The sequence below is a fragment of the Haliotis asinina genome, chromosome 2 (assembly GCF_037392515.1).
Source record: "Haliotis asinina isolate JCU_RB_2024 chromosome 2, JCU_Hal_asi_v2, whole genome shotgun sequence".
Lineage (NCBI taxonomy): Eukaryota > Metazoa > Mollusca > Gastropoda > Lepetellida > Haliotidae > Haliotis > Haliotis asinina.
Genome location: NC_090281.1, coordinates 56,189,200 through 56,200,854, shown reverse-complemented (window position 1 = coordinate 56,200,854; position 11,655 = coordinate 56,189,200). Strand labels below are relative to the sequence as shown.

Sequence of the window (11,655 nt, the reverse complement as noted above, 5' to 3'; positions counted from 1 at the left end):
GAGTGTGACGGTCTCGTCACGTTCAATTGTTTAATGACGTCACAGGCCATGGATTCTTGTGAGAGACCAAAGGCGTCGACAGTACCTGTACACCTTTTGCACTGCATCACAATATATTAGCGTCACTGCGTAACTCAATGAATACACGAATGAATTCTATGAGAATACTCTAGGTTTAATTCTCTATTTATTCATGAGTACAACGTGTCAGGGCTTGTTCTATCCCAGTCATCGGGTAAACAGCGACACAGCAGCATTCGCAATGTTTACATTCCCACAACGCATCCGTGGAATATGTCCGAGTCTGCATCAATTGGTTGTCCTGATCTAAACTTACGTTGGTAGTAGAAATGCAACGTTCAAATTGCCCCTTTTGGTTTTACGTTAATCACAAATGTAATAAAAATAGTAGAAAGACTTTCGCCCATGATCTCCTTCCTAGCATTCTGTGCCTAACAATATTTTTTTTATCAAATAACTAACCCTAGCCCTAAACGTAACCTTAAACCCCTAAACCCTCGAAATAAGCAACAAGCTGGTGGAACGCTTACCTGCCCCTTAACGTAGCGAGTTGGACGTCAAAAGAACAACACGCCAGTAGCCGTACTTTAGATCAACGACGCCGTTGCCTTTCTGATTTATCGTCGGCAAGTATTAAATTTGGCATCTTAGAAAAGAAATACAGTTCGCTCTACCATGTATAATGCACCAAAGCAAACTTTCGCCCTGAACTGGTATAACGTTAAAGCACCCACATGGTTTAACTATAATTGTTCAGGGCAAAAGTGTAAATGTGATATGTACACATATACATGACACCGATGACACTGTGTTTGAGTTGTAAAGTAGTATATGCAGTAGTGGTCTTGGGTATAGACGCAAATGTGTCCGCAAGTTCGTTCAAATTTAAACTGCAGTCACAGGAGTGATGAAACGGTTTGTAGATATTGTCCAGTGCGCAAGTCTCTAACACCTGGTTATCAAATATGATCGGGTGCTAAGTGAGTTAGTTGATTTAGAAATGGACTGCACACATTCCATTTGAGGAATCGAACTTGGGTCTTCTGGATGATGACTGAATGCTTTAACCGCTTTCTCATCACCACTGTATCGGGCGTGAAACCTGGTGGTTAAAGCGCTCGCTCGACACGCCGAAGACCCGGGTTCGATTCCCCGAACATGAGTACAATGTGTGAAACCCATTTAGGTATCTCCCTCCTCAATATGGCTGGAATATTCCTAAGAGCGGCGTAAAACCATACTCACCCACTCTGTGTACAGGCTCCACAGCCCGCTTTGAGCAAGCTAAACAAACGCTACACTCGTACCCACGTGGTGTATTGTCAACAGACAGAATCTGTTGGGTTATTTAATTTATTTCTAAGCATTATCAGTCAATTAAAACAATTCAATATTAACCTACCTGATGAATTAAGAGTTCCTCCCGTTCCCCCATCCCAAACAATACTTATAATATATACTATAATAATACCTAACACAACAATTGCTAGAGTACTAACAATATAACCAAACGTCTCCAAATGAAGTACAGTATGTAGAGTTGAAGCATTTAGTGTTACCCCTGTTTATCTCCGGATGAATGGATATGTGGGAACGGGAGGGACTCTTTCAAACAGCCAGACTAACACATTTACGACATGTAGTCTATCAAATGCGGAGTTCCCATACTGATGGAATGTCTGTCTGCAACAATGTTCCAACGAGCGGGCGTCGTGAAATAGCTGTCACATATAACTTCACTCCCCTTTGAACAAAAAGATCAAACAAAATATAAACGTACTGCGTAGTGATCGTTGGATGCTGCTGTCGAACCTTGGCGCCACAGATGCAAATCTGAGAGACATCAGACCTTGGGCCTTGCTTAGTTGGAAGGCGCTTGAAGACTGCTCGGGACCTTTCGCTGCAGTTTGTTGAGAACTTCTCTGAGCGGACAAGGTAACGTGTGTTTCGTCTGTTTAATTTGTCTTTCCGCCGACATTGTAAACAGAAGTATAATATTTTGTATGTACGTGTGTAACTGCACCCATACAATCGGTGATGGTGCGTGTCATTTTAACAAACTCGCACCTGCGTTCAGCACGGAAAATGCGGGCCAGTCTTGTTACATAACAGGGCGCGCAATGGAAATCGGGTCGTTGCGGTTGCACCTAGGCTCTCGAACAGACCCTGAAGCAAATATATCCAAGAAAGCCCACGCAAGTCTGGAAAATGTGGCAAGTCAAAATATTTCCTTAGCTTCTGAAAATGAAGAAAGTCTCAAGACTCCATTTTATTATATTTTAATATGTTAATATCACAGACTAGTTGTTAGTCTACGATTGCACCATGCCGAGTGTGTCGTGACACATGACTGCGTGGGTCTTTACTCATGATATCAACCACAGGTTTAAATATCATTATGCGGCATTCTTTGTGGAGATATTGCTGAACGTTTCTACAGTGAGAGATGACTTCTCACTCACGTTTTGAGCCTCCGTCCGTCTGTTAACCACGACTGTATCATACGAGTCACATTACTTGTGGCGGTGGTGTAGCCTAGTGGTTGAAACGTTCGCTAGTCACGCCGGAGGCCGGATTAGCATGGTTTAAGCCCATTGCTAATATCCTCCGCTGTCATATTGCTGAAGGCAGAGTAAAACCGAACTCACTCAGATTACTTATTGTACCTCTATTCCAGCGTACTTCAAAATCGTAATGGATAATTTTGAAAAATAAATTGTCAGTTGTCATATCAGATTTTATTTAAAAGAGCCGGGTGGTTCGGATCGGCTTTGAACAGTCTGATTTTGTGAAAAAATTGCTAAATTTCAGCATTTAAATGTAGGCCTTGTTTGGTTTGTTTGTTGTTTAACGTCGCACACTGCAATATCCCAGCTATGAGTCCTGCTATCTTTAAATAATAAAGTTTGATAACAGATAATCCAGTCTTCAGCAGCATGAGTATCAATTTGCGCAACTGGGATACAAAGCCATGTGTCAACCAAGTCAGTTAGCCTGACCACCCGATCCCGTTAGTCGCCTCTTACGGCAAGCATGGGCTATTGAAGACCAGTTCTAATTTGGATCTTCACGGGTATTAAAACCGGCATCCGCCAGGTCCGTAGCAAGCCATTTTAAGATGGTATTCATAAAATATCAACGTGTAACGTATTTAGTTTTTAAATTTTGTTATGCTCGTCGGAAATACAGCGTTGCACTCAGAACGTCATACGTGAAGCATACTATTTGGAGGGGATATATAGAATATATATACAAATCAATACCTTATGAGAGAGGATATCGACCTAACAGGTAACATAGCTGATTATGACAACGACACATGTTGCCATTCAACCATTCGTACAAAAAGTTTTAGATGACCTGTTTGAAGCCAGCTGGTTCCTTAGCCCAAGCATGTGGCTATGGGGAAAGACAACTAGTTAAAGCGATCGCTCGTCACGCTAAGACCCATGTTCAATTCCCATATGGGTACAATGAGTCAAGCCTATTTCTGATGTCCCCCGCCGTGGTATCGTTTGAATATTGCCAGCGTAAAACCATACCCACTCATTCCTTAGCCCACAGGTCAGTTTTTATATTGTCCAATAAAGGTGAGCTACTGTACCGAATGTACAGATAATGTGGGCGAGTGAGCGTGGCTTCCCCCGTGCTTGTGCTGAGGAAACACTTCACATTTTTAACTGAGATGGTTCCGATTGTGCTTCCTGACCGGAATACAAATATATCCGAGGTGACGACTGGTCAGTGTTATGTAACGACATATGACCCTTCATTGTTCACAATAAACCATGAGCCCGTGCGTATTCTGAACTGGAAAATATAGGCCATATTTTAGAACATGCGTGTTCTGTTGTAAACTTTGATTTCGTAAGTCAAATGAATAAGATACTTTTTAACATCACCATTAACATGTTGAGACATTTACAAACAATGTTAAACATTTTTTATGTCGTTATTTAATAAAGGTTTTACATAAATTGTTAATACGTTCTGTCAATATACCTTAACTTTAAGCTTTTCTTACAATGGGAGAATTAAACTACGTGTATTTTGCAAGAGGAGAATGATTACTCAAAATGGTCGTAATTACTGGGTGAAAGCTGGGTATATTTAGTTTACAAGTGATAACTAACTCTGTAAGTAGACTGTCAGAACGCATAGTGTCCCTTTACATTTGATACAATGAACTCATTAGGACAATATCTGTTCTATAAGGGTTGATTTCATATCTGTTCGGACGGCGTGTGTTCTCATAAGAACAGCTGATGTTCTAACAAAGTGACGTTCTCATAAGCATGCGCAGTTGTCTCTTCCCCAATGCTACCAGAAGTCGTTTGGCGCCTAAGATCAACAGGACATTCCCTGTGACATTTAGAATTTTACTAAAGGTACGTTATAGAGTTCATTACCAAAAACACATTTACACACATATTTACTTGCTACAGAATGGAATGAACTAGGTATCTACTGAATTTTCAAAGGCTTTGTAATATCTGACTACTTATTATCTGCAGAGATGATAATAGAAATATGCAAACATGCACTCATAAAATACTGTATTATATAACTTAGTACAAAAGGCATACATACACAGCACATACTGCACGCAACTCACATTCATATTTCAAACCATGCATGTGGAAATATGTTATATTCATGAAGATAATAACGAAAACGCCGTTAAATTTTGGAAAATTTCATATTGTTGGTTTGCATGTTATGCAGGTGGAAGTTTGAGTACACTCTCAAAGGGCATTTTAAATCTATTACAGTGTCCAAAAGTAGTGTCCCGTGAAGGTCCTGGGGTAGAATAGGCCTTCAGCAACCCATGCTTGCCCATAAAAAGCGACTGTGCTTGTCGTAAGAGGCGACTAACGTGATCGGGTGGTCAGGCTCGCTGACTTGGTTGGCACATGAAAAAGGGTTCCCAATTGCGCTGATCGTTGCTAATGTTGTTGATCACTGGATTGTCTGGTTCAGACTCGATTGTTTACAGACCGACGCCAAATAGCTGGAATATTGCCGAGTGCGGCGTAAAACTAAACTTACTCGCTCCAAAAGTAGTCTGTCTCATAGTGTTTTCCCGTGTTCCAAGCCCACTCTGCAGTGTTAGAGCCCTACATTAGCAAGTCTAGATTTATTCAGGTTCAGGGCTCCTTGTCAGCTTATATGGGTTGGTTCGGTACTATCAAAATTATATATATTCAGAGATTAAGCATTAGTATACTTCCAGCAATTGAACACACAGAGGAAATTTATAGTGTTCTGAAATCTAGAATACGAACGTTCTGTAAGACTTGTTTGACACATGCTACCATATCTCAATTGGGTATCCCATGGTGTCAACAACATGACCATCTATCCACGCACTTTTGATACGTTGAGTCCTCGTAACCCTGTTTGGAAGATTGATGCTAGTGCTATTGATCACTGGACTGTGATTAGGGACCCTTCATAATTTGTGGCCAGGGGGTGGGGATGGTGGGAGGTTGATGATGATTTGTATGGAGTTGCATGTACAAAATTGATGACTCCCCAGAACAAATGGGCAAATGTTGAGTGCGGGTAAAAACAAAACTCACTCATTCGTCCGGAACAGTGACATGAGGCCAATATAGCGACTTTGCTAACTGTTGTTAGGGATTCTTAACACGAAGCACCAATCACCAAGGTTAAACCTAACTGCCATTCTTCAACATTGCACTAAGGTAAAGTTAACTCCTTGCGATGATCACCTCGATGCATTCAAAGACGAGTTTATTACGCATTTAGCGCAGCCATTGTCTCCTCCTATGTCTCTTCCATTATCGCCGCCGCTGTCTTTGGGTTCTCAGTGTTGCAGTATTATCTATCGGTGGACGATTTTGCGAGCAGACGACGTCTTCCATGTTTACATTAGAAACGGAAGTTGATTTGCGCCCGCTTACACCACGTTTATGTAGTAAACTGAGATCGATCTCAAATTCTGAGTTAAAAAACTCAGTTGAGTTTGAGTTGAGATTGTTTCGAGAAACGGACATTTTGAGAAAACTCAGTTGAGTAAAAATCTCAAACTCATTTTGAGATTTGAGTAAAAACATGTTTGTTTCGAGAAATCGTGGCCAGATCTCTTGTCCGTGTAAATACCCAAAACAATCTATTGAGCTTAGTATATCATCACGTGATCTTTCTGGAAGGAGTATGGAAACAACTGTATTCAGTTCATGTTTCCCGGTACTTGTTAACACCAGTCGATTTAGCTCATAATGAAAGTGCATCTTTGTTAACACAAGACTTTTATATTCGATTATGAATTAAAGGTGTTTGTTATAAATGGGTACAGATCGCCCATTATAATTATTCCGAAGCGCTGACATTCGATGTGCAGAGTTGCTTCCCTTGGCATGTCAGAACCACATGGTCATAATTTCGAATTCTGATTTGACTCGATTATGTTTTCACCTTTGTCAAAACGGAACCCATGCTGTTTGGTTCACAAAAGCGATACAGATCTTACACCTGTACCACTAAATCATTATTCACGCCGTGATATAGCTGGATTACTGTTCAAAGCGCCGTTAAACTGAACTCACTCACTCACTCACTCATCAGTGTCATGAGTGCAAAAATGATGAACTGCATAATAATGGACAATCTATATATCGTTCTGTATATCCAAGTCAAGACATATTAGTACTTTAGTGGTTACCATATTATTATTAGGCAACCATTTCCATCATTATCTGACCTCAGCAAGTGTCACCACCTCTGACCTCTTTAATGCACTTGCCCTGGTGGTTTGACCTTTAACGTTAAAAGTATTGACTTGTTTCCGGTTTGATCTCACCTGTGACAGAGCCTTACTCCAAGACAGTAGGGCGTCATAGGGCATTGGGTGTACATTGAGTCTCTCCTCGTGATAGACAAGCTTGGGTAGGCGCGAAATGTTACGAACACCAGTCGGTTACTAGGGCAGCTTGTTCATATTTCATATATAATTTAGAAATTATTTGAACAAATAACTTTGCCTCAGACACATGTACACTATACCTGAGGCAGTGATTAAGTCCTTCCACATGTATCCACATCACCATAACAGTTAGTGAGTTTGGATTAAATTCCGATTTGAACACTATTGCACAGTACGTGAGCTGGATGCTTGAGAAAGGCCCAAATAAGCCTTGAGCCTAGAAACTGGATCAGAGTGAAAATGGATTGAACCCACAAGTACCTGTCAGGTTCTTGGCACTCTCAGGGGAAGCAACTGCGCACACCCATTCGTCACCACTGGCACCTTCCTAGTCTGTCGTACAGACCCTGAAGTATATATATCCAAGAAAGCCCACGCAAGTCTAGAAAATGTGGCAAGTCTAGATTTCCATAGCTTCTGAAAGTGAAGAAAGTCTCAGAGCTCTATTTCATGATATTATTTTATTTTTCACTATGAACGTTTTTCCAGTAAAATATGTTCATTTCAGAGACTAGCTGTTAGTCTAGCACCTTCCATATAACCTGCAATATTCAGCTTATACCAGAACTATAGGAGTTGGCTATGAATTCCGTTCCCTGTGAAACAATACGATGTAGATTGTACGTGTGTATGTGAGTGTGTACATAATGTATTCACTATGTTTCAGAATGAATCCTGAGTCTGACTGGAATGGACTTGTGTGTCCCAAATGCTATAAAACATACCACGCAAAGAGTCACCTTAAGCTTTGCCACCCAACTTTGTCGGAGCCAGATTTAACGTGTATGCATTTATCTGCAAGGCAGGAAGCCTTTCTCTTCAGACACTGCCGTATAATAGCTGAGGACAATGTGGCAGAGACCGCTATAGAAGTTGGATTTGAAATAGACAAGATTCCAAAAGTTGTTGAGTTGCTGAAGCATTTCGGCCACCATATTTCAAAAGAGGAAACTTCATCCACAGCTCCTCAAGCGATTCCTCCCCATGGGGTCATAGGGGCAATACCAGAAGAAGATCCAAGAACATCAGACACTAATCTGCCTCAAGATATTTCTCAAGAAGCAGCAAGTGTCATGACCTCTGAAAAAGACCAAGAGGAACAGTCACTAAGAACAGGGAGCAGTAAGCCTACTCGGCGTTGTGTAAGTGCAAGAACAAACATAAATAGTTCTAAGCTGGCTGCGGTCTTTTCAGTCAGGTCAGCAAGATCAGGATGTCCTGACCAAGGTCCTTCACAAACAGGAACTAGCTCCACTAACCCGCCAGATGATTCTAAACTGGATGAGGAGTTCTCAGTGTCTGACCCGGAAGACCTGATCACAACTGACCATGCTGTCATCCATGCCCAAAAGAACCAAAAACGTCATATTCTGTATAAGTCTTTCCCTATTAATGAACCTGTCATGCAGTCATTTACCTCCTACTTGTGCAACACAAAGAAACTCAAGAAAACATATGCACTCAAGGTTGTCGCTCGAGTTTCGCGATACTTCTTTTATATGCAGAAGAAAGTGTTTGACCAAGTGAGACCAAGTAATTTTACGCTAAATGTGCTGAAACACAGGAATGAGTTTGCAACTTACATTAAAGAGCTACGTGATGCTGGAATTAGTTCAGACATCGTTAGACGGTATCTAGGTGCTTTAGAAACATTTGTGGACTTTTTAGAAACGTCAACAAACGACATGCAAGTCAGAAGTGACCTGAGATATTTCCGACAATCCATAAATCAGATGATTCAGGATGCAAGGAAACAAAAACCCAGAAGGAATGTTCTCCGTTCCACCCAGAAGAAGTGGGATCTGTCTGTGGTACGACAAGGTTACACTTCTTCTAAAGTGAAGCAGGAAGTAGACCGCATCCTCCAGACTGCCAAGAATGTCGATCTCAACATCTGGAGTGACAGTACTTTGGGTGTTTTAATCAGCGAAAGGCGCCTTGTGATGAGATACGTTGCTTGTGGGATAATTCAGCTTGGCCTGTTTCATCGATCATGTGTATCTAAGGAGATGACATTGTCTGATTTTGAGGGAGCCAGACGTGTTGGTGACAATTACATCATAGCAGTGCATAAAACCTCCTCGATTCTGTGTTTAAACCAGGAAGAGTATAACCTATTCAAGGATTACCGAACCTATGTCAGGGGAACTCAGCCAGAGGATAGCACCCCAAGGAGGTCAACATTCTTCAGGATGCCGAACGGACAACCACTGTTGTACCCTTTAAACCAATGCAGTTTTTTCCAGCCTCTTTTTGGTATTGTTCGGGACACAGCGAAAGATGGGACGCGTCTAGGCTATACGGCGGTGAATGCACGAAACGCTTTGAGATCAGCTATAGCAAACGAGATCTACAGGCACCCTGATATCATTCTTATTTCAACATACCTCGACCACTGTGAGAAGTGTAAGCCACTTGACAATGAGGAGGAGATCCTGAAAATCCGATTCATACTTGATCAGATCACTGCATCAAGTTTGAAGGGAAGCAGTGACGATCATTCTTTCACAGCAATGACCTCTCAGACATGTCGACTGCAGAGAACGTGTATAAACTCATACTATGAAGATGACATGGACAAGGTGCCCAGGTCTTCTGTATCGTCACCGCTAACAAACTCGACTCATTCATCAGGTGATGAACACACACCACTGTCATCAACGTTGCGTTCCGAAATAATTGTCATTTCTTCTAACCAATCAGACAAATCACTGGATGCAGAAGTGGATTTCCTCGAGTCATTTTCGCCGATTCTGTCACCAGATGAGGAGGATGAGACGCAGTCATCTCCAGTGATTGAGCACACGGGAGCTGAGGAACGTAATCTAGAACTGTTGACCATATTAACAGACTCATCAGATGCCATGGAGGAAAACAAAAATTTATTTACCCACCACGTGAGGACACGTGCGACTTCAGGGCCAGGTCAACCAGCAAACATGTCCGATTCTGATGAACACAACTTTGAACCGCGTACATCTTCATGGCGTACATCCGTGGTTAATGGGACAGAAACAAAGGTAGCATCTTCTCCACTGATCAAACACATGGGCACGGAAGGACATATTCCTGACCTGTTTTCAATATCAACAGAACTAACAGATTCAGAGGCTTCTATTTCTTGGTCGTTTAGTCGACCTGAAGATTCAAACAATCTTGAAAAAACAATGGCATCGGACTCAACAAACTTCGAGGATGGGTTTCGTAGCACAGCGTCGCCAAAGCACAGATATTCTCCAGAGCCGTTTCGTCCTCTAGCAAATTCAGAACATACAGAAGGAACTGCAGGGCAGGGGTTTCGTTCAGATAGTGTTGATGGTGACTGCAGTGGGAGCTCTTCCTGGCATCTTAAGCTTGATGTGAGCAGCGATGGAGATGACGAAGAAGAACCATCTCCTCAATCGCCTAAGAAGAGGCGGCGGATAGGTAATGGAATGGCTAAATCATCAAGTATGATTGCTGGAGGGAAGCAAGGGGTAGCAAGTGCAGAGCTGCCCGTTTCATTAATATCTGGACTTCGGACAAAATTCTGTGATGAGTTCCCTCTCAGGCCATACGGCCCTGTTCCATCTGCGAAGGAAGTAACAGCATTTCTAAGGTTCCATGGCGTGACCGGGGATGCCCTTCAGGCGGTGTATGCTAGAAACTACAGGGCATTGTGGCGTGCTAAGCAGCGGGAGTTGGTGGTGTACTTGAACCTAATGCAGTGGCCAAGGAAACCTTCCCTAGAAGAAGCTAAGCAGTTGTTGAAGGATTTAAACGTGAAAGTACTCCCATCTAAAGTTCTGAGCCTGTATGACGATTTCCGCAGACGATACCACCATTGTCATAGTCCTAGACATTGACTGTCTGGGCTACAGTCGTCAAATTCAATGACATGTGGCCATCCAACATTGGCTGTCAAATCCATCGACGCCTTATCTTCATGACAGACAGCAAGCTTCAGTCAACAACGTGTTGTCTTGAAAACAAACATCTAACATTACCTACATAAGCCTTGAACAATGACGTGTGTTGCGTGGCTATGGCTTTATATGGCATTTATCGCACCAGTACATTACTTATGCGTTACGGTTCTAAAGCATACGTTGCATCAGATGTTTGCTGCATTAGCGAATAAAGGTGGACGTCATGTTTATTTTGTCATGATAAACTTTTTTTTGTCATAAAGGCAAGAATTTATAGATGTCAGCGTCATTATTTTGTTATTTTGAAGAACACGATATTACATGATCCAGTAAACGTTGGTGTCTCTCAAAATAAGGAGGTTGACATTCATGAATTCTTACCTTTATGTGTGTTATATTTGTAGATGCAGCTCAAAGGCTTTTTAAAAACATATTCTATACTTCTGTGGCACAGTTAGATGTGGATATCAGGATGTGAACATATTGATGGTATCGCATGTGATTCTACGAAACAACTGTCAGATTTGTAGGCTGTGGGCTTGAGTGAGAGAGTGTAGTTTTACACCGCACTCAACAGTATTCCAGCTATAGGGCGGCGGTGTGTAAATAATCAAGTCTAGACCAGACACTCCAGTGATCAACGTCATGTCAATCGATCTGTGCGATTGTAAACCGATGACGTGTCATCCAACTCAGCGAGCTTGACCACCCGAGTCGCCTCTTACGTCAATCATGGGTTACTGAAGGTACATTGTAACCCGGATCTTCATGGGTCGG

General features: G+C 42.0%; 1 protein-coding gene across 1 annotated transcript; it reads left to right on the top strand.

Moving 5' to 3' along the window:
• Window positions 1-1,793: 1,793 nt before the first annotated feature.
• Window positions 1,794-11,108, top strand: LOC137273972 (uncharacterized). Its single transcript, XM_067806902.1, has 2 exons — window positions 1,794-1,956; window positions 7,638-11,108. Exon 2 carries the CDS (start codon window positions 7,639-7,641, stop codon window positions 10,813-10,815), a length of 3,177 nt encoding a protein of 1,058 aa, XP_067663003.1. The 5' UTR covers window positions 1,794-1,956; window position 7,638; the 3' UTR covers window positions 10,816-11,108.
• The last annotated feature ends 547 nt before the right edge of the window (window positions 11,109-11,655 follow it).